At 37.7% G+C, this 24,649-nt stretch overlaps 1 protein-coding gene across 2 annotated transcripts; it reads left to right on the top strand.

Moving 5' to 3' along the window:
• The first annotated feature begins 8,074 nt into the window (after window positions 1–8,074).
• PROSER2 (proline and serine rich 2) lies at window positions 8,075–24,067 on the top strand. Of its 2 annotated transcripts, XM_053465241.1 has the most exons (4): window positions 8,075–8,137; window positions 16,165–16,379; window positions 22,053–22,275; window positions 22,618–24,067. In XM_053465241.1, the coding sequence occupies exons 2-4, from the start codon at window positions 16,245–16,247 to the stop codon at window positions 23,625–23,627; spliced, it is 1,368 nt and encodes a 455-aa protein (XP_053321216.1). In that variant the 5' UTR covers window positions 8,075–8,137; window positions 16,165–16,244; the 3' UTR covers window positions 23,628–24,067. The 2 variants fall into 2 exon arrangements, with proteins under 2 accessions (XP_053321216.1, XP_053321217.1); XM_053465242.1 differs by lacking the exons at window positions 8,075–8,137; window positions 16,165–16,379 and adding an exon at window positions 21,761–21,890.
• The last annotated feature ends 582 nt before the right edge of the window (window positions 24,068–24,649 follow it).

The raw sequence follows: 24,649 nt of genomic DNA, 5'->3' as shown, positions 1-24,649 counted from the left end.
GACCGGCAGATGCGCAGTGGATGACAGATCTATGACAGTGGATAGGATATGATTCAACCAGCACATATATCTTTTACAGCTCCAGCCGCGCATATAATCAGATGGCAGGACCAGCCCCAGGTGAGGCGGCCTACCGGGAAATATACAGGTATACTGGTAGGTCAGTCTGGCCCTGGACTTCTGCTATAACATTTATTGAACGTCGGTTTCTTGGATTAAAGACGGAAAGAGAGAGACTTTCCAGTATCTTGAATACACCTTTTATGTCAGGGATTCATTTTTCTTCAGATTCCAAATTATATCAAACTTAAGTTTAATTAGCACATACTGCACTGATGTAAACAGAAGAGCAATTAATAAAATGTATTTTGATAGACACAAATTAGTTGGTACAACATCACAGACATATATGGTGGATTTGAGTGAATGGGTGGAATGGCAAAGATGATATTTATTACGTATGGTAATGTGTCTGTAAAAACAATATGGTCAGGAGCTGAATTTAGGATGGACACTGTTAGTGTTAAAGGTTCAAATCAAATACACTTACAGATTTATTAGACAAACCAAGTACAATCCAATTAACAAAATGAATAGGCTCAGTGGATTCAGCTTGATTGACAGGCAAGTGGATTAACCAGTTCCTTGACATATTCTAATGCCACTTTGTACTGACATTGCGTGTCTCTTGTAGATTAAATATATATCGTATCATGGACCTGGCTCACCCTTTTTGATTTTTTTTCTTTTTGTTATTTATTTTAACCCTTTGAGTTTTTTGGCCTGGGGCACATTTTTTTTCCCTTGGTAGACCAATTTTTGTAGTTTTGCCGTAATCATATTTATGCGACAACCATATAAACACTTTACACTTTAAAAGTTTACACTTTAGGGAACAGACCTTTATTTTCTTTATTCAGGGCCAGTCGACCTATTCATAGAGACATTGTTTAAGGCAAATAGTGCAGCTGATTACATGAAATTATTTTCACATTGAAACCAAATAGTAAAAATAGCAAACAAATCACATTTCTTAAAAGATTAAAGGTTGTGCATAGGCACATGCAGCCCATGTTTAACGCAGTTAAGGCACACATAAACTAAACAATCAAAAATAGGTAGCAAATATACAAATCCACGTGTATGCCATTAATTCTGGTTGAGTGTGATAGCCACAGAAGCTCATCAGTCCACTTTTATTGCAAAGAAAAAATAAATCTAGAGAAAAACACAATTGCTTTTGTTTTATTTTTTGAACATGATTTTCAAATCGGTAGCAGGGTTCACAAATGGTCCACAAATGGTCCGTGGGTGACATGATGACATTTTAACGTCACACTCCGCAACATTTGTTACCATGGTAGCCAGCAACCATATTAGCCTGCTTGCTCCATGGGTTGATCACATTCTAAAGGCAGCGTTCTCATCTCCCCAAGAAAAAAACAGTGTGGTCAACACTTGGCTTTCATCTTTAACGGAAGTCTCAAGTGTACTCTAAAAATGCACACAACTTCCTCTGGGATGAGAGTTGGCTCAGGTGTCAATTTGTAGCCTACCCAACCATTACCGAACATTTTCTTCTGTACAAATGCACCCTATGGTATGAAATATATGGTTGGTTCCTGGGGTCCACTTTGCTAACCATGTAACATATACTTGGTTGGCACCGTGAGGGTTAAACATGCTCCTTTACATATGTTGCTTAATATGCATTAGAGCTAAATATATTAAAATCAATATTATCTTAAATGGCCCCAGTTTTACAAAACAAAACAAAAAATCACCCTTTTTAATACTTCCCTAAGGCACTTGCAGTATATCAGGAATAGTATAGAAAAGTGTCCATAAAATTTTGTTATAACTCCAGTTCCACAATTAAGTAGTTATATTTTTGGTAAAACAAAATGTTTTTTTTTTTTCATTGTACAATGAATCCTACTATTCAGTTGTTTTCTTCCCATCTATCTCTGTCTCTCAGCAATAATAAGAGGCTAATAAGAAGTCACTGTTTAAATAACCAACATATGTAACAGTTGGGAACTTGACAAAGAATGTCTGTATGTTTAACGACAAGTATTTAGTGTCGAACAGGAAGAACAAGAAAAAAGGTAGATAATGATCTCATTGGAAAGTATATACTGTGCTACGCTGTGCTGGGCCTGGCTGAATCTTCCATCTACCGGTTCAAACATCCTTCTAACAAATCGTATTTTTAACATATTTACATTGAAAATGGGGATATGTGTTAAAACCTATACCGTAAATAAGAAGATAAGTAATTGCTTAAATGGGCACTTCAGCCATCATATGTACTTTAGTGCATATGCTGGCCAAGGGTCTCCTTTAAATAAATGTTATTTTCCCCAGCAAAAGTTGGAGGAATAATCAGAAACCCTTGCCCTTTATGCATTTGCCTCCTTCCCAGCTCCTTGACTTGCAGAAGTGTTCCCAGAGCAAGCTTTGACATTGGCTTACACAATTCCAGGGGGTAACAAGACCCCCTATGCGCATGCTCAGAAAACACTCCCATTGATACCATGCTAATAGAATTAGACCAAAATAGAAAAGTGTAGTGTCACAAAGCAGTTTGAAAACAATGAAGACCCTAAATCTAATGCTACATCTTTTTTCTATGTTGGCCCAAAAAGGTATCACCTTTAACTAAAGACTCTGGAGAATCAGGAGATTATAGAAGCATTCTTGGAATTCTGTCACATTAGGTGTTCAGCTGCACAGTTTTGGCTGTTTGTATAAATGGCAACCTATGGAATCTCCCTGATGGCCGCTATATATAGAGTGCTCAGCCTCAGAAATGATCTTACATGTGGGTAAATGTGGCCCTTTGTCTGACAGACACAGCAAGCCAAATCTGATAAGCTTGTTTCAACATTAGCCTAAGTCATTTTGAAGACAGCTGCTGCATCTGAGGAATGTCAGGAATGTTTATCTTTCTGAATTAATGTAGAAAAGCAGAAATAAATTAGGATTCTGCTAAGAATTATCTGCTAAGCACTAATGCTTTTAAATTATATTTGGTATTTTTTTATAATTTATATTTTACAAAATAACCTCTGTACAGATTTGGAAGAACACTAGCAGTGTGGATACAAATTTCTGATCATTAATATTATCTTTTATTTATATAGCACCAACAATTTATACCCAGATTTGTATAGTACATGCAGAAGCAATGAAATGTGAGGTGGCCATAGCACCAACCTCAATCGATTTTACTGATCTGCTGATCTTCTTAACTGTGGAATGGTTAAACAGTTAAATGCAAATATTGAGTAATGGCTCCAGTACCAGAACACATTTTCATAAAACAAATTTTCACTCTTTATATGGTGAAAGAGTTTAATGTGACAACATCTCTGCTGTACCCTCCCAATGCACCTGATACAAATGGGATTAAACTATATACCGTATTTGCTCGATTATAAGACGAGGTTTTTTTCAGAGCAAATAATCTGAAAAATACCCCTCGTCTTATAATCGGGGTCGTCTTATAATCAGACCTCAAATAGGTCTGACTATGAGACGACTAAGATCTAGATCCCCCGCAGCTGCAGGGGACCTGGATCCTCCTGTCTCTCTCTCTCCCCCCCGCCCCACTTACCGGTACTTTTGAGTCCCCGGTGTGTAGCTGGGGCAGCGTGTAGATGTCTACGCGATTCGCGTAGACAACTTCCGCTGCAGCAGGAAGGAGGTGTGGCTAGTAGCGGGGGTTGTCTGCGTCCATCGCGCAGACCTTCCCCGGCTGTCAGAGATCAGAGTTCCCCGCACCGGTGCCGGCTACATGACAGGGAAGTCAGAAGCAGATGCAGGGGACCTGGACCCTCCTGTGTTATGCGCCCCCCCCCTAACTCAGAAGCACCGGTAAGTTTGGAGGAGGGAGGGGGAGTGTTAAATGGGGGGTGTAAGGCATTTCTGGAGGCAGAGTGCTCTTTGAAATGCCTTTTAACCCCTTTAATGCCACTCTGCCTCCTGAAATGCCTTAAACCTCCCTATATGCCACTCTTCCCCATAATATGCCTTTTAACCCTCTAAATGCCAGAGTGGCATATAGGGGTATAAGGCATTTCTGGAGGCAGAGTTGCACATTCGGGGTCAAAAGGCATATCATGGGGCACAGTGGCATATAGGGTTAAAAGGCATATCATGGGGCACAGTGGCATTTAGAGGGTTAAAAGGCATATTATGAGGCACAGTGGCAAATAGGGGATATAAGGCATTTCTGGGGCAGATGTGCATAACTGGGGGGCAGGTTGGAAAATAGAAGGAAATAAAACCAAAATATTTTTCTCAATCATAGCTTTTTTTTAAAAAAAAAATAGTTTAACTGAATTAACATTTACTGGTAAAACTTTTTTCCTATAGTGTCGTCTTATATTCAGGCTTTTTTCTTTTTTTCCTAAATTAATTTGTGGCATATCCCTTCCCTTAATCTGTCTCCAAAGAGATGCAGATTATAATAAGGCAATTTTTACTTTAGTGCCTTGTAGATGTCTGTTAAGCATTCCCATATTTAGTTGGTAATAATCACTGTCCTTCACTCCTAAACCATGAGACATACCCTAACACATGATAACCATGGATGCGAGAACATACTTTTTTCTTTTAATTTAGGATTCCTAAAGGGACACTCCAGCCACCATATACACTTTAATATATACCATACGGTAGATGGGAAGTTGTGCCCTTTCAGCTAAAATAGCATTTGTGAGGCCTGGCTCACAATCAGTGTTCCAATTAATTCCAAAATTGTTTAATGGGGGTTAAGGGTGGGCCTTTGTGTAGGCCACTCGAGTACCTTCATGCCAAACTCGTCAAACCATGCCTGTAGCACTAACGTTACTAAGGAACCTAGCCTAAACCCTGAAAAACAGCCCCAGATCATTGTCCCTCCTCCATCAAACTTTACAGTAGGCTCTATACATTTGGTATGTAGTGTTCTCCTGGAATCCACCAAACAGATTTTTCCATCAGACTTCCAAAAAATAAAGAATCATTCATCACTCCAGAGTTAGAGTCCAGTGGTGCTGTGCTTTACAGTACTCCAGCTGACACTTGGCATTGTGCATTGTGATCTTCAGCTTGTGTGCAGCTGCTTAGCCATGGAAATCCGTTTCATGAAGCTCCCTGACATACAGAGCTTGTGCTGATGTTGCTTCCAGAAGCAGTTCCACTTCACAAAAGCAGGGGAGATATTTCATGAATCGAATTATGGCAAAGTGCCATGTTGAAGGCCACTAAGCTCTTCAATATGATTGTCAATGTTTTTCTTTTGAGATGGCATACCTATGGGCTTGATAAGCAGAGGGTGTGGCTGAAACATCTAAAAACTAGAAAAACCAGACATGGTGGGTTGAACTTCTGCTTCCCAAAGCAAACACTATACTATAGCTCTAGTTCTGAATAGCACAACAGTTTCAGGGGGTCTAATGACTCCCACCTGCATGTGCAGAAATGCTCCACATGCATGTTTAAATTATCTCACTGTATTAGCTTCTACCACTATAGGGAGATTCTTCCATATATCTACCATGCTGTCAGTAAAGTAAAACTTTCTTACATTACATCTAAACCTTTGACCCTCTAGTTCTACATTATTGTTTTAACATTTCCCCGCCTTTGAAATAAACTTCCCTCCTGCACTTTGTTAATATGCATTATTCATTGTTGGGGCCATATGGAACACTGTCCCTTTAATTCACGTACTCACTTGAAGTATAGACAATGATTAAATTAACTGGTGCGTTTGTTCCAAACCACATGTAAAGTGCTGTAAATGATTCCTTTCTATGAATCCTGTAGTAAATGTTCCTTCTTATCGAAAAATTGCTTTGGTATCTGCAGTTATAAGGCATTTTTTTAAACATAACCCCCAGTATTTCATTATTCCCTATTTGTGTTCCCATTGTAACCATGAACTACAAACTCTTGAATGCAGTTGACTCTGCCCAAGATTGAACATCTTTGTTCCTGAAAACACAAGCGCACTCTAAACTGATCTAAAGCAATCATGCATTGAAGACACAATGTCAGAATGGCTATAGGCTTGTAGGCATCACTCACAATATATGGGCTTTCGGAGAGAACAATGTTTGCATATGCTCAGGTTACAAGGACTGCTGACGGACTCTATACTCACTCACTCTCGCAAGGGTAGGCTCTGGGTAGTCGGAGTCCAGATGTTCCCAGGTATGATAATCAGGCTACCCAATGAAACCCACACTTTTTTCATACATGACATGTAGCTATTCTATTTTGGAAGGTCATTAAGATTTCAGGCAGGTTTTGCAAAGCCATTCAAGCCCCAGATAAGCTTTTTGACACAGAAATCTTCCAATATAAAGGAAATTATTAAAAATATATAGTAAGAAGCAATGCAATTTTATATATTATTTAAAATACAGATATTGCAGCTGTGTACACCTATTACAAGCTATTACATTTTCTATAGGCATCACCAGTTAAAAGATAATAATAATAACAATTAGTAATAATAAATACATACATACACTTATACAATTTCATTTTACTGTAGCGCTGTAGTATACAATTTTAAGTAATTAATGACAGATGTGTGAAATGTTAGAATAGATACTGTCCTTAGAAAAGATATATGGATTTTTTTTTAACCCCCAACAAGAATTGACGTGCCAGGTGCGTCATGGCAATACAAATATCATGGGGATACTGTATAAGAACTTACAAAGTAATCAACGATCGTATTGTACACTCATTATTGCTCCAATGCCTTAATATTAAGGCATTCAGCAACAACAAAACATTTGGGCAGGGGCGCTGAGTGATTCCAGAGGAATCATTTTTGCCCCACTGAAAGGCAGTATGCCTTTCAAACATGGCGGCGCCTTGCTGCTGGGAAGAGCTTAGAAAGCAATCAATGATCAATATTAAGGCATTCAGCAACACCAAAAAACAAGACACCTAATGATCGCAAGTACCATATAGGAAGGCAGCATGCATTTCCCAAGATGGCAGCTTCTGCTGGCTGAAAGTAAAAAGCTTCAAAGAGAGTCTGTCCAAACCATCCTGAGACCTCTGAGCTCTCCCTGCAGGTAACTCCCTGCAGGTACTGTGATCAGCAATGCAGTGCAATAGAGCCCTGTAAATATAAAATATAAAAAATATAAAAATAAAAACTATAAAGTATATATATATATATATTAAAGTAGTTAAAGAATAAAGTAAAATGTAATAAAATGTAAATATAGTAAAACATCCAGTGATGTCAATATGACATCATTAGAGGAACCATCCAGTTCCATGAAAATGTAAAAAATAAATATAAAATGTTTTCAAAAAATGTAAAAAGAGGTGTCTAAACGCCTTGTGCCCCTCCCGCTAGAAATACTGTATACATGGAAAAAAAACTTTATTATTTATTGTTTTATATAGCACCATCAAATTCCGTAGCGCTTTCTTGCCCCCGAGGTACAAAAAAATAAGAAAAAATGTATTACGTAAGGGTGCATTTTACACCCTTATGAAGTAGCAATTTGCTTCTTGTATTTGTTTCCTTATTCCTTGCACACAAAAAAAAAAAAAAAAAAAAAAAACATTGGATATTTCTAATCTCAGGACAAATACTAGAATCTGTTAAGCCATTTTTTTTCATTTTGTAGATGAGTAAAATAATTTTGAAGTAAAAGTCACCATATATATTTTTTTATAATAAATGAGATGATGGTATCTAAATACAGAATATAACAATATATATATATAACTTGAGTAAATGAAAATGGAGAACATTACAGCTAAATAGTGTAATACGCAAAAATGTTAAAACAGCCACAAAGAGTACAAAGTATGAAAACCAGTCCGGTCACGAAGGATTTTAACCCAACAATATGGTTTTTGTGCCAAAATGTGTACCGCATACCGCACAGAGAAGCTGCAGGGGCTGATGATGGCCACTAGATGGCGCACTGCGCTCCTTCTTCCCTTGGTCCTATTTGTACACAGAGAGGAGGTTGTTAGACATCGTAGCCCCTCCTTGCCATACCTTTCTCCTCCCTTCCCAACAAACCTGCCCCATTCATCTCCAAGATCCCAGTATTGCCCAGATCACACAGTAACCTCCTACGCACCCATCCCAGCACCCTCTCAGGTGAGTCTACATGGACCTTATTCATAATGAACTTAAGACATTTACTTTGTGCATACATTAATATGCTGCGATTGCTGTTTATCACTGCTGATCACTGGTATGCCAATCTGCCATCGGATTGGTGAAATAGCTGTCACTTCACATGTATTGAGAGGAAAACAGGTGTTATTAATGTGGCAGTAAAGCTTGTAAAGCACAGTGCAGCTCCTGAGTGGGTTGTTACCCTGTCGTGAAACCCCACGCAGTGCACAATGCCAGTAACACGTGCAAAATGTTTAACTTATATCAATAATAGCTTATCAGAGCTGCTGGGAGTTTCTTTTGTGTTTGCTAGCAGAAGATTCATAGGGGATCAACTCAGTGGGGTTTATTCACTAAAGGGTGAGTTTGCTGGAGAGTTGTGGTTCTCAATCATCTACTTCGCTATGCATCATGAAGGGCCAATACTGGCAGGCTTTACCGGCAAGAAGGGTGACATTGTACAATGTATGATCCTATGGATAAGGAGATCATGCATATAGATTACACAGAGCCAGTGGAACTATTACTGCAGCACACACTCACTAGAGTTGGGTTTTCTGCGCCTAATGTATAGGAGCTGAAACAACTCTCCTGCGAAATCCCCCTTAAGTAAATAAACCCCAGAGTGATTTTGTAGTTATTCGCGTGGAATTTATGCATTCTTAGAACAACTTTGAAGACAAATACTTCAAATATTTAGGGATATTAAGTCCGCAATGATGAATAGAAAGAATGTGGGCTTTTTAAAACAATTTCTGTAAATTTTTTTACCAAGGTTGCCTTGAGATGTCAAATGTTTTTGCACGGTTTTTAGCGGCTTCTTTTGTGTGGATCTTGTTTCCCATGACGCTCAGCCAGCCACAACAGTCTTAAGTGTAATAAGAGTGGCAGCAGCATTACCTAGAAAGACAGAAGATGTTTATGACCACTTGTTTTGTTTGTGAAGGGATGATTCACTACATTGTTTTTTTGGGGGGTTTTTTGTGTGATAAACACTGATTTGGGTGTGTAAACATCATAAAACAACTCACAGCTTTGCCCAAAATAATTTTCACTTAGAACATTATATGTATTCATTTAGTATGATATACGGGATAGAGCCACTAGTCAAAGTTTAACCTGAGTGGCCAAACTATTTGACTATTAATCTGTGTACATATTCATATTTTAGAAACTGGTGAATGGCACCTGTGCAAATGTTGGGGGTAATATGACTTTGGCAAACATTCACCCATGGAGTCCATTAGCTGTTATTAATAACAATTGTATATTATTGTGGATATTAAATACATCGACCACTTATGCACATGTACAAGAGCATACTCATACCTATAAACTGGTCCAGGTCCTTAACCAACAATGATTTAGCCTATAAATCTAGTCAAGTTTTTACTTGGTGATGTCATAATTCTTCATGGGTGTTAAAGTTTTAAAAGAAATAATAGCTCGCTCAATAAACCAAAGAGAGATAAAAAGGGCAGGTCGAATCTGAGAGACAAGCTCATGATGGGAAGATTCATTTTGATGTTGTAGGTGTAATTATCTAAATCAAGAAGTGAACAGGTGCATGTATTGGGGGTACCTCTGGCAGGTTCTCTCAAGGGACTGCAGGACCTGAGCACTTCTAGCCAGTTTGTGTAGGGTGCCAAAATCCCCTGGGCTGGCCCTGAATGGCAGTTTTTTTTTAACCCCAAAATGATCTTTTCCTTCATTTGCATTTTATTTCAATTAACTGTGTGGTTTTTAACCAGTGGTGTTTACAATACATACCATGTACGACTGGTTTAACGCTGCCTTAATCCTAGTACAGGCAGCAGGCTTTCCTATTAGAACTTCTAGAACTTTTTCAGGACTGACGTTCTTAAATACTAAGTTGGAAGCCCGTATTCTGTAGCAAAGGTATGTTATATCCACCCCTACGGCAAAGGAACTGATGGGTCTTGGTCAATGATTAATGTTCTTCATCAGGGAAGCATTATGAAAACGTATCAGTCGCTTTATATGACGTAGCTTATTCACATATTTCAGATGCCTATATTATCTGAAAGGCTGGAATAAAGAGGGTTAACATAAATGTAAGGTATTTGTGCCCCTGTCCTTTAACCTATTCTTTGCTAGAAGGGTTAAACTACACAAAGAGGGTGCTTATTCATTTAAAATGTACTCGTCCTGAATGATGGTTTGGCTTGTTGGTAGAACAAAAAAAATTGTTATAAAAAAGTAAATATAGACAATACCATATAACTCTAGTTTGGATTATTTATGCAAAAACAGGTGTTCAGCCGCATAACACTTTTTTTCTGGCCCCTTTCGCAAGAAACATTAAAATAAAATCTCCAGCAAAACAAACAGTGGAAGAGATAAAGGAGGCTAAAATCTTGTGCAGAAAAGTATGTTAAACATTGATAATGTGTAGAACTTTAAAATAGTGAATGAATAAAGATATGTTTGGCAATATAAATTACACAAAGGAACAATTAAGATGGGTGTTTGCTGGAGGAACAGCACATGAATGTGTCCTCCACAGAGGACGAAGAAAGGTTCTAGGTATGGGGAAAAATAGCTGCTAAGGAGGGGTAAAAGTGCAAGAGATGCTTTACCGTAAATCAAACTCTACTGGTTATTAAAGTGAATCCATCACATTTCTTTGTAGCTTTAGAAATTACAAAACCACCTAAGTTTTAACATAAATAATGAATGAACAATGATTAGAAACCTACTTTACGTGTATACCATGACAGCAGGCTTCTTACTTGTCTTAGCCCAGGATCTGCATGGTTATTCCTGCCTATTCTGTTTTATCTCTTCCTTTGTCGCTGATTGTTGTTGATTTGTTCAGGCAGTCTTTGTAAGGGTGGTGTGAAGACAAAGGGAGATACTGTCACGATGGGAACTTAGATCGGGTGCTGGCAGTTTATTGTGTGCTTTTGAGGACCATCACTTTTAGAAATTCCATTACTCCTCGAAAAGCAACTCCTGAATGGTTTGGTCCCACCAGTCCAACGTGAGGATCGTTTGTTTTGGGACCTTAACCTGGTAAACATGTTTGTTTAGCATGTGCTTTAAAGGAATCTGACACTGGCTTGAAAATCAAGTATGTCCAGTTAGTGCAGGGAGGAGACAAGTGTTAATTTGTAGCACTCAAGTGTTCTTTCAGATACGTGACTCTCAAGGGATGTGACTTTGAGGAGTGTTCACTTTAAGTGCATTGGGCAATGAATTAGGGGACAGAACACACTCTATCTCCATAATGTTGAGCCAGAAGGCAGTAGTTTGAAGCTGCTTGTGTAGAACAGATATCCTCATAGAAGGCTCATAGAGAGTAGACCTGTTCCTCTAGCCCTGTCCCAGCTAATGAAATGTAACACTCTTGCTGCATTAGAAACATCATTTCTAGATTTGTGGAATGCCCATCCGTTGCCAGAAATACTTCTTTAATCATGCAAAATGTATTGTTCATGTCAGACAGGAATACTCATCATGTGTTGTGAAACCGATAGACTGCAGCCACAAGAAACTGAAAAGGGTTCATAGACATTTTGTGAGATTTTATGTGATTGTAAACACTGGAAGCATACTACATCCTGGAAGCTCAATTTTGTCTAGGTGGAACAGCATCTCAAAATTCTTGATTGTTGAAAGGAAGCCAGGCGCATACTAGAAATATTGTACTGGAGTCCCGCTGGACTCTAATCCCTTTATCCCTTTTTTGTCCCCTGACATGCCTCTTCTCTATGAGCTCAGAATGTTTGCTGGGTTTAAGTGTATCACAGTGTTCTACAGCCATAAAAGTCTCGGTAATGTGTGTATAATTAGCAGAAAACATGTTTATAAATTAAACTTTGCAAATGTAGTGCAGTGTTTAAACTTCTTACTCAAATATAAAAACATCAAGCAGTCGATCTCATATCCATGCCTTTAGCATTTACTCTAAAACAAGTGTCCCTCTCTTGGTTAGTTGGCATGTTGAGAGCATACCTGGGAAATGTATGGGTTTGACCCAGCGTCTCTGGGTCAGTTTCTTATTCCAACAAGTGTGGTGTTTGGTCATGCCTACTACCCCCCCCCCATGCCCACTGTCCACCTGCCATTCACTATAATCAACACCGAACATAAGTCCAACAACCCAACAAAAAGATATATATGTATGAAATACCTAGTAATATTGCAGATAGTGGTCCTGTGTGTAGGCTCATCTCTAACCCCCATATATTTACATCCCATATTATGCGCCGCTTCAACCTGCGGTGCTAACTCCCCCATATTGATGATATAGTTTACCTTTTTAGAAATCAGTTCCATGTCTGGAAGTCTTGTTTTCCAACACTTAACTGCCTGTTTTTAAGAAAATATTTACTTGATTTAGAATTACTCCAGAGAACAAAATTCAACAGTGATAGAAATGATGTTTCTAGCGATAAAAATAAAGTTCATTTAGCAGAGGAGATGAAACTTAAAGTTCAAATTGGGTGTGGAGAAGTTATCTTGAGAAATCAGTCTTCTATTCTCACATACAGACTGCTTGATTATGTATTTTTGTCATGGTTACGGTTGTTGTCAACACGCAGTACTTAAGACTTGAGTTTTGTTCTTGAAGTTTGCCTTATTCCCTGACACAGGTCTGGAGTTTCTGTAAGGCTTTTTTAAAATAAAAAATATAAATTCTGTGTAACGTAAGAATTTTTTTTGTAAAACATGGTACGCCTTGCGCTCGACACCTGCAATCCATGGGGTCAAAGCTTTTTTCTGGTTTGGGGTGTTTTTAAAATTCAAAAAGCATTACAACAGAGGTTCCTGGAAACTTGGTTATGTACATTAAGAAAAGCAAACCTACAGTGAGTGTTTAACTATATGAATGCCAGAAATAAAGATGTTGCTTATCCGTTTTCAAATCTGAGCAAGTAAAGGTCCCTATAGGTGTATTAATATTATATATATTCATGCTAACCAATAAGAGGCAGGAATAAAATAATACATTTTATAGCATTATAATGATATAACACATTCAATGGCCACTCTAATTCCTGAAGAGTTCCAGCAGTGCCGGCTCCAATACCGATTAGGTGTAGTGACATTCCACACTTTATGGAACTTGCATCGAAATACAAGAAGGGTTAATTTGGCCATATATAATGGATAGACAGTCAGCAAGCCAGTCTAAGCATGGACACAATGTTTAAAAAAGTTTTCTGCTGTGGAAGAAACATTCTTTATAGCTCCAGATAGCGATGAAGTGAAAGCTGTAGACGGAATGTCTCACACATTAAAATCCCATTGTAGTTCTTTAAAATATGATGTTGAATAATGATAACACTACAGACACAGAAAGTATGACCAATGATTATTAGGATTAGTGGCTACCACCATGCCTGGAAAGTCACCTGCAGCCTTACAAAGAAAAACATTTTGTACCACCATTACCAAGCTATCACATACAGGTAGAAACAGAGAAGAAAAATGTATGACAACCTCTTAGGCCAAAACAACATTTCGTCATGATTCTTTCTATGAAGTCTTTCAGTCTACTGTGAGAAGAACATTTATTTCATCATCACTTTCACAGTTGTCATTTGCAATGCTGTCGCCATCACCAGCATCGCCTTCTTTTGCAACACTGAGAAATATGGCCGTTAAGAATGTTGGCAATTGAAATGGCTTCTTTTGCATATTAAAGCTATTGTTGTGGTCTATGGCAGTAATCAATTGTTTTTTGTTGGTGGGCAAAATCTGAAGAAATCCTTTCGGTAGAAGATTCATTTTACAAACTAGTGTGGACAAATGGCTAATATAAATAATGTCCATAACCCATTGGGTATTTTTCACACCACTCGTAAGTGCAGATCCCCCCTAGTCCCCCAGCACCCCGCATGCAGGCTTGAGCAAATTTATCAATTTGTGCCGAGAAGGAGCCTGGTCAGGAATAAATAGGGCCATATGAACTGATATAGCAACTAGAGGATTGTATGGGGCAGGGTTAACAACATGGGACGTGGTTACATTTCGTGGCACTAGCAACAGAGGTAAGCAGGAACAGAGCTCCCTTGTAGACCTGCTGAAAGAAGACTTGGAATTGGTAGTGGCAGGGACTCTTGGGCTTGTCCGTTAAAAAAATAAATCTGAGTTGCAGACGCAAGTGTGTCTCATAGTGGTGGAGGTGGTATTCTTTAATGTAGCAGGCTATGTTGCCATTGACTGTAGAAAGCAACTTGCGAAGATTATTTTCTTAAAAGGAATGAACACCAAATGACAAAGACGATGTATTCTGGCCTACTAGGGAGGCAGGTTTGTGGGGAGCGGCAGTTCCTCTGCCTCAGAACCGGGGAAAAGATCATCCTCTTGGGCTATCTGCTCCTCTGCTGTACCGCTGTTCAATGAGCCTTTACAAAGGACATCTTGCTAACCATCCCATTTACACTACGGATGTTGTGTTGATCCAACACAGCCTATTTAAGATGCATTACAAAGTGCTGCCTGCCTTTAGGACACAAAGTCCCACATCAAAGACAGCAGGGGTAGCTGGGGGCACCTCCATGGCTCAGGCCTAGGCCAGCACCAAAGGTAAATATGTTACTGCATGAGAGATGTGTTGATGCTGAGGGCTGGTGGTAGCGTAACAGTTTTTTTTTTATTTTCTTGGATGCACAGGGAGAGAAGAAACTGGAGATATACACCTAGTTACATTCTAGCTCTGTGCCCAAGGAAAAAAGTTTAATCTAGTGTTTTGAAGTCCAGTTGGGCCTCTCAAACGTAGCCAAGAATGCAGTCCATCCAAGTACTGAGGAATCAACTGGCTGATGTTCAAATACTTACAATTTTTTCAAGGTAGACAGGAGAGGCCATTTGAAAACTGCTCTACATTTTTCTTCAGCAACACTCTTTATATTGATAAAGACTGCTCGTTGATTGCAAGCTGAAAACAAATTATTCTTAAGAAAAAGCTGCATGACAGTGCACCCCTTTTACAAATTTGCTATTTTCTAAATTGGAAGTATCGCAGGAAATACTGTGGGAGAATTTAATATTTGCAGTAGCTCCTACTAGAAGTAAATGTAACCTTTCGTCCACCTCTGCCGGGCAGAAACTTTTTCATATTCGCTTTAGGTTGCACTTTGTGCAAAATAGGTCTTATCAGTCACGTCTTCAGCGCGTGTATTATGGACGCAATCCACGGCACTTGGAGCGTTACGTGTGACTTGAGGCTCTATGTTTAGTACTAACAATGTTAATGCACCTATTACCATTCATTGCTCTTAAGTAAATCCTGTTTTGTTAATAAAAGCACCTGCTTATTAATTTGCCGCATGAGCTGCAAGATTGGGTTGGCAAATTGTTATCCAGGCTAAACAGTAGTATGTTTTATAGGCAAATCTGGTTGAAACTTGACAGGTGATAAACTTATAATGGAGGTTTGTGTTCTTTGGCAAACATTACATGGACAAAAGGTAGCACTGTACAAGAAAAATGGCTTGTGTAATTAGCGGAGATACCAGGATTTCATTAATTTTTATTCTAATCAAATTTCTGGATTATAATTTCTACAAGTGCACCTAGCATCCACATAACGTTTTTATTCATCCATTATGCTTGTTGGAACTGTTAGTGAATATATAGATCTTTAAGGTAGGATATCATTTTCATAGAGGTGCCAATAGGTGTTGGTACAAGACACTATTCACAAATCATGATTTTGGTCTTTGTAAGTTTCACTCTCCTTAACCAGTTTTTTTTTTTTTTTTTAATCTATACATTTACTAGCTCTTTAGATCAGTTCTTCCCTTACCTAACAGAATTATTATTTTTGATGGCGACACAATTAATAAAAAGGACAAAGAGCATACATCAGAGCTGCCCAACCCACTATTGTGGCAGGAGATATAGAGCAAGGAGGCAGGGGTTTAGTTCACACTAATGAGTTTGTGAAACAAAGCTCTATACAAGTAACATAAAAAGCACAACAATGTTTATTGAATAGAATAGTTTTTAATAGATTTTTTTGTTGTTTTCAGGGTATGAGTTACGGTTGTGAAAAATTACAAACAAGTTTTTGTGTTTGGAGTACTGTCTGCCAACGTCAGCTGCTAGGAAAATGCCAAGTAATCTGATGAAGAGGACCTCCTCAGGGGTTGAACATGACTTCCCCACCCGTAGGATGAGTGACTTTGAAAGGAGCGAAAGTTTTGATAGTCAACGTAGTCGTTCTAGATCCAGGAGCTCCAACTTGGTAAGTGTCGAAAGTCAACTTTTTAATCAGTTATTATAAACGTAATTAGATAATATATTTTCTGTTCTTAATTATGCACATAACATCAGTATCAACGACATAATGAATTTAAGGGGTTTCCATTGCATGTTAGGGGCTTGCAGACAAAGACATCATCTGCAGCAAGATGGTAGGACTCCAAGCATTAACATGGGCTCAAAAAAGGCTTCTCTGTTTCTTATGGTTCGAAACATTCAATCCATTGAACTAATTTGCTTATACGTGTTTTTTTTAGTCTGTTTGTTTTTCTTAATAGTGGATTTATGGAATTGTCTATTTTCTAATATATAATTAACTTATAGTACATATATTTGTATTTAAAAAATGCAAAGTTTATTAATAATGTGCTATTAAATTCCATGTGCATTTATCCCTCTAATCTCCTCTTGGCTAACATTGGTTTGAAAGTGGTAGCCCAAGATTTGCAGTGGCATAAAGGACAGTCATTTTAAACATGAGTAATTAGTTTAATTTTCAAGACCTTCAACAGTAGGAAAGCTATCAGGCAGTGTGACATAAGCTAATTAAGCAAGAATGTCACACAGTAATGATTTATGCATTGAGCGTAAGTATCAATTAGGATTCCATTCTGGGCTCTTCCTGAATCCCGCATGCTTAGTACGTGTGTTCTTATTGGCCGTCATCTTGATCTTTTGTGACATGTTTCTATGGTACGTGCCATTTGTTAGGGTTCTGGAAGAGTAATAGTCCTTTCTGGATTTACGAGACCATTATTTGTAAAGTCATTTAAAGCTAAACTTGCTCTTCAATGTAATGCATTAAGCCAAAGGAATTAAAGATACAATCATACATTTTCATTTTGCACGAGTCCAGAAGAAAAAAAAAACATGAAAAAAGAAGGAAAGCTAAAGTAGCAAAAAGAGTATGCATATTTTAGGGGGTGCATATTTTATTTTCATTTTGAATTAAGATACAAATATAAAGTGTGGAATCCAGACTATGATTGTAGTTATTATTCTCACCCAATTCTTGTTTTTTAGTTTTTATGCATATTGTATTAAACTAATTCTAGTGCAGAAACTTTGCGCCAGAGTCAGTTTTCATACATAACTTTGAACTATTTGATACATTTACATTGTGTGAAATGTTACTACTCCGTGTAATCAATGATTCATAATCTTATAGCTATTAAGTCATAAGCTGGGGTTTGAAATGCGGTACATTTACACTGCAAAGAGATGCACTAAACATGACTGATGGTTGTAAACAGAATCTGACAGCTAGTATTGTGTTTCTCTATTGTCACTAAAGTGTAGCTAAAGTAAAGTCATGTCTAATTGTATATAATCAACTCTGGGAAGGTGCTTTACGTTTAGGAGAAGTTACAATACAATGGGGTTATACATATAAAAAACAATAGACAAAACTGAACATTAATTAACAAGAAGGTGCGCTTGGTTTGTGTACAATAGCTTTTCCTGGTTTTCCTTCTTCATGGTCACAGGCAGGTAATAAATTGCCCTTATTATTCACTCTGCCTGTAGATTGTTAACTTATTACTTGGAACTTGGAGGCCAACATGTAGTTCTCATAAACTGGATGTGGAATCTCCCCCCTCGCAAACTACAAATGGTTTGTAAGCTAATAAAACCAACAGGGAGGGTGCGTTTAATAAGGCTCGCAATATTTTATGTGTGCTTTCTCTAAAATGAATTTACCTTCAGCGGCTTTTGATAAATCATCAACAAATAAAGTCATGAGACCATGTCAGAGCCATCTGAAGCTGGTGGATCAATCAGGCAGGTTCATACGTCACTCGGTAATGGATGGATTACTACATATTAGCTCATTGAACATTATAAACCTCCCGTATTTTTCTGGCCCAACGAGCCTAGAAGCACATAACACTACAGAACATTAACTAAATGGACTCAACACAAACAAAAATCTATATTTTCAAGTTTTATTGTTTTTGCTAATAGCTTACCCAGGTACTGCATAGATTAGTAAATAATCTAAAATGTAAAATTTGAAGCAATTGGGTACTATTTTTTTTACTTCTTTTCTACCAATGATTAAATTGTAATGTAATTATTTAAAATCAGCTGAAGTTCTTTTTAGAGCTTGACAGATTGTCTAATCCTGGCAAAAAGTGATTTGGTTAGTTATCTTTGCAAAGTTCTCAAAAAAAAAAAATCAATTAAGTTTTGACCTATTTGAATTTTTTTTAATCAATTTGATACATTATATTGGATAAATAGCACTCGTAGGGTTGAAAAAAATAACATTTCGAAGAGGAGAAATTAAAGTATAATTATACTTGGTTCATGAAGCTACAGATATGTAAGTATGGAATCCAGACCAGCTGATGTGTGAATGAATGAATTCAGATAATAGGAAAATAAGACCATGTCCTCAGAGACGTGATAATTGCTTAAAAATACCAGAGGCTCCTGGCTAAATCCTCTGATTTCTAGTACGGCGGATGTAGATTACCTGGAACCTGATATCGGTATTCTGGCTGCCAGTTGATGTCAGTCCCTCTAATCTTCATTGTATTTGGGATGAGGCCAACCTGAAACAGTCATAGAAAAGTTTGTTTTTTTCTGTACTCACAAACTTCAAAAGTGTTATGGCTACTAGCTATGTTGCTGTAAATTAAAGAGAATTTATCGCTAAATACTACCCTTCACATACATTTTTATAACATGAAAATATAATGAGTATATTTTCTGTCAAAAAAGTTTGAACAGAAGTTTTTTTGTTTTTTTTATATATTACTAAGGAAAGGGGGACATATTTGGGTCCCAAACTTTTTATACTGTAGATATACAAGGAAAATACACCTCACTCATTATGTACGTTTCCTCAACATCTAAATTGCAGGTGCTGTATAAATTATATGTTGACAATGAAAACCAGAATACAATAGGGAGAAAGTTTCTGTGTCATTTTTATATCACTTTATTGTGCTAGAAATCTGGTGTTATCTGTAATGTAGGACAAAATGAGTAGGTTGAATAAAATCCACTCTTGGTCTCTTGGTCTTCCTAAATACAAAATGGTGGAGAGCACAGAGTAAAGCATTACTATTCATGTATGCGATGTTGTGCTTTCAATATCCAACATTTACAAGGCTGACAAACAAGCTACTGCTGTTCTCATTAATAATCCTTGCATGTGTACCTGTCAAAAATACCGTACGTCTACTCATCGGGAGTTCCTGGAAAATGACTATTTGTACAAGGCCCTGTGTATCGAGTTTTCTAATGAACAGCTAATTAAGCGACCCATTAGTGGTAAGGTCAGCTGTGGGTTCAGAACAAATGTATCTTTCGTATAGAAAGAATAAAGGCGACAAGGAACATATACCGACATCAGCAGGATAGAACTTAAAGCAATGATTAGGTACAATTTTAACAGCTAGTTTCTTTTAATGTTCAATAGCAGATGATTGTACTGCGCAGTGACAGCAATAATATATAATAATACTGAATCTGAATGTGAGAACACTTTGTATTACTGTTTAGGGTAGAAAGGTGTTCTAGATGTCTCCAATTGCCGGCCATAAGCTCGTTGAGCCCCAACCCACTTGGTAACAGTGTTCTGCTGTAATTTCAAAGGAACCTGTATTGAGATACCTCTCGGCATGGGATGTTGTAGACAGCCAGCACTTACTATATATAATTCTGCTTAGTAAACTTTTTGTGTACAGTGTGCAGGTCTTTTTAACATTACATTATTTCACAGAATACAAAAGAATTCTACAAGGAAGCCGCAAATATCTCACGATAAAACTATTGAATCACTTTAATTAATAGAATATTAAATGCGCTTTGAGAGGTGGCATGAAGCAGGGCATTGCGCTCGGAGCTCAGAGAAATATTTTCCTTTTTGACGCAACCTGTTTGGATTACGAACAGGTTATCAGAGGTCATATAATGTTTGGCAGTGTGCTGAGTGCGTTGTCTAATGTCAGTTTCTAGGTGAGAAAAGGCGCTCATTCTGAGTGCTATTTTTATGGCACCATGGTTATCACAACATAAATGATTCAGCATTCAGGCCCTACGCTGTCTACCTTTTAAGTTGCGTTGTATTTACTATCGTGCTGGTTGCAAAGTAAACGGTTAATAGTTTTTCTATTTTATAGGTAAACCAGAAAGTGGCTATTACTATATGAGATGAGTATTTGTGATGTCATTTAATAACAATGAGTATCTGTAGGTGTATCTGTACAGGCCCCAAACATGCTGAAGGCACCTATACAGACTCACTGCATATCTTTTTGTGGAATAATTCAATTTAAAAGTAACCCGCCAATGGCTTGTGTAGTGTGTTAATCACAACTTTCTCGCATGAACACACCCTTGTTATGCGTAGATTTATGGGTTAGTGGTGCTGCACTTTGCGGCAACCTACGTGCTGAGATAAGGGTGCTGTATCCCTGTAAAGTAATACTTCACCCCGCATGACTGGATTCCGGCCTTACATACATCTTTGGCTAAAAAGTTAAACATTTCCAAGGTGTCATTTTGACCTTCATGTAGCTCTGCACTGTTTAAGTAATAAAATGTTAATACAGACACACTCCTAATACCATTTAATCTCTGGTATGGGTACAGGGAAACCACAAACTGGTAAACCATATAACCTGCATAAGTATAACTTGATGAGATCTCTTTTTTATGACAGAGCATAAAACACAATAAAATAATAAATTCAAAACTAATTAAAAGGGTAAAGGTATTTCACTTGAAAATAATTTATAATGTGGAAATTTAAAAACTAGAAGGTGTCCAAACTGATTTTTATTTCATTTATATATAAAAGGGGTTACATTTAAAAGGACAACAATGACCATCTGATTTAGAAAGCTGTATATGGGGCTACTGGTTGGTAAAATAACAGAGGCTTAAGATGTTTTCCTCTTAATTTATTTCTCCTGGAGGCTATTTACTAAAGCATATGTTTTTCTTAATAAATAGCCCTAGTAGTCCTAATGGATTGTTCTGAGAGATTTAGAGCTATTTACTTAGGATTATATGTGTGTACATCTGGGCGCACGCTCATCTACAGCGTGTGTCACACATACATACAGGCTTAGAACATAATGTATTCCTTGGCCTGTCTCCGTGCTCCTCCTCGTACCTTGCTTTCTCATCCTCGCATAATTTTTGGGGTGAAGAAAGGGCAGGTCTGGAATAGCAACATTTCAGTCATGCTTAGTCACCGAAATTGTTTTCATGACTTCACAATGGATTGTTATTATGACTTATGTAATAAAGCTGTTACATACTATATATAATTATGCGAGAACCCGCATACTTAATAACTTTTCTCTGTAAGTAATCGGCCTCTACCCAGAACCATCCCCGCCCATTATTGCATTATAAAACATATCTCCTTCCTGTATCCAGACTGATTGTAGTGTTTTACATGAAGACATATGAGCTGCGCTGCTGCAAGCACAGCAACTAACCAGCTTCAGTAATGTTGGGATGGCAAAGGAAGGTATATACTGAGTAACTTGCTAGTCAGTTGTGACTCATTGCCTGTCTGTTTGTTACTTTTGTGTCTATACAGTAATTTAACAACAGTCTGGGGTTTTAGTAATAATCTGCGCTATGTATTTCTGCTGAATTGTTGATTCATTTTTATTATTTTGTTCCTTAGGATGATGAGAACCTTAAATACTTGACTAATGAAGAAAAGAATGCCTTGCTGTTTTTTGAAGAAACAATTGATGCTTTTGAGGATGACATAGAAGAACCACAACTTTCCAGCAATACAAGCTTGGGCTACTCCCCAAGATCGACAGATGATAGCCACTCCGAGAGTGAGGACATTATTGACCTGGTACAGCTTCAACACAGCCATGGAGAAGATGCGTCGCTAGGTATGTTCTTGGATCTGGGTATTACCTTGGAAGAAGTAGGGGCACTTGATTTGCAACGTCTTATACTGCTGTTTATTTAGCAGTGATTCTCAGCCAGTTCAAAATATTAATACGTACATACACCATTATTTTCCCAACTATACATTATTTACCTAAATACTAAACATCTCGCTTAATAGTTGTCATTGGTGTATGATCTTTTTAATAGTAGAATGGAATGTGTTTAAGTGCAATCTCATTGTGTATCTAATTGAATTTCTGTACTTTAGTTAACTAACCTTTAACACTATAAAACTGCCATAAAACTATTTGCAAAAGGTATTTCTTTTTTCATATCCATAGATTCTGGTATTGGGTCTGGTACTGATGATCGGAAACCCACTCATAATTATCCTGTAATGTCTACAAGCTTACCGATGACCGTTCCAGTTTCATCCGTAGAAACCAGCACTGGAGCATATTCTCCAGACCTGCCTGGAGAGAATCGTAAGTTTCATGGTGCCATTCCAACACCTGTAATAATTGCTCAGAAGATTTCAGAGAAGAATGCAGACAATGGAAATATCTCCCCCTTATCACCAAAGGAGTCTAATCCAGTTGATTTAAAGAAGAGTGTTGGAACATCACCAATTAGTGAAGGACACTTCATATTTCCTGCATCAACAAACACCAACGTTAGTCGTTTTCCAACCAACATAAACATCAAACCAGTTGGAAAGCAATATAACAAAACTATTGCCAAGGCAGCTGTCAATGTCCAAGAGCGTAAGGCTCAGGTACTGGCCAACTTAAACGGACCATTGTTTGCTGAAGAAATAGACGGGAAGGCCCATCGTGAGCAAGGATGTCGTCGAATGGCATCATTTCGTGATGCAGGAAATGAACAAACTAGGTATGAAGCCTTGACTAAGCTTGGTTTAGTTAAAGAAACACCAGTACAAGCAGAGATCCAAGACACTGGTGTCAACGTATCTCCTATCTCAAATGGTAACCACTCTCCAAAGTTCTTTTTCCCAGGATCACATAGAAAGCTTTCTGGTGAACGGGATACTATTAGTAGTGTGTTGATGAATGAACCTAGCCCCTTTGTTGCATCAGGGAAAACTGTAGTTTTTAAAGGCGAATTACCACCATCAGAAAAAAACAAACGTCACAGCACCCCGCAAAACTTCCCCGAGCAGAAACAGCAAGTCTTTCATCAGGAAGTGAAAAGGTCTTATTCCTTGCCACGGCCCACTGGATTTCGGCCACAAGGTATTACAGTACAATTTTCAGGGCGTGACTCATCTGAAGAGTCTAGAAAAGAGGCTCTTCGCAGACTGGGCTTACTGAAAGAGTTGTCTGGACACTGAAACTGCAGCACGCTTGGAGGTTGTGGACATTATGGAAACCTACTCTGGTCTTGTCTATGATACAACATTATCGAGACATGGAAATGATGATAATGATGGTACCTTCATATACACACATGCATACTAGATCACCAGCCTCAAGTACACTCAATATGCATGAAATGCTAAATATGTATAAGGATATACACTACTTTTTTGTTTATAGGAGTCTGTATTGTAAAATGGAAAGGCAATACAATACTTTTTTTTCTTTCTACTAAAGAGACACTTTCGTATAGAATCGGAGTTCTACAGTACTGACCAAGTTATGAATAGTGGCAACCATTTGTATTAAACCCTTATAAAATGGTTTCTTTACAACAGGGTTCATATATTTATATTGCTAAACAAAAGCTTTATTTTAAAAGAGCAATATCAGATCCACTGGAAATGAGTGACCAATGTCACATTTAGACATTAAAGGTCAACGCTGCTCAAATGTTCAGCAAAGATAATGCAGTTTTTCATTAAACTAGAATATAACCGCTTTAATCCTGTCATTCGCAACAAAATATTTGAAATAGTGAGTGGGAAATAACATATGGTAGTGTTTATAAAAAAAAGTTTGTGTTTTTGATATTTGACGCCCCTAAAGTGTAAAACATTTTAGAGAAAAAAATGGTAATATCGCTCCATGTTTGAAGTCATTGTAAGGTCTTGCGCTCTACAATGTGTGTGTTTTTTTTGTTTTTGTTTTTTGTTTTTTTATTATTATTCTTATATCTATTTTTTAAGATACAGACAACCACAGGAAGGGTACAGGAAGAGTCATGTCAGCGTTTCATAAAGAGAAGCAAGGTCGTATTTGTTTTAATATCTGTGGACAAAAGGGTAATTCTTACCGCCATTTAAAACTCCATACCCTTAACATGACCAAGCTTTCAACAAATCCATTCAAGCATATGTTGGTGAGGCAGAAATGAAAAGTAATATTGCACAAAAAGCAGCATTAAGCAGCTGCCCTAAATGTTACATAGATGTCA

This window comes from Spea bombifrons, chromosome 4, assembly GCF_027358695.1.
Source record: "Spea bombifrons isolate aSpeBom1 chromosome 4, aSpeBom1.2.pri, whole genome shotgun sequence".
Classification (NCBI taxonomy): Eukaryota; Metazoa; Chordata; class Amphibia; order Anura; family Pelobatidae; genus Spea; species Spea bombifrons.
This window is presented reverse-complemented; position numbering and strand designations above follow the sequence as displayed.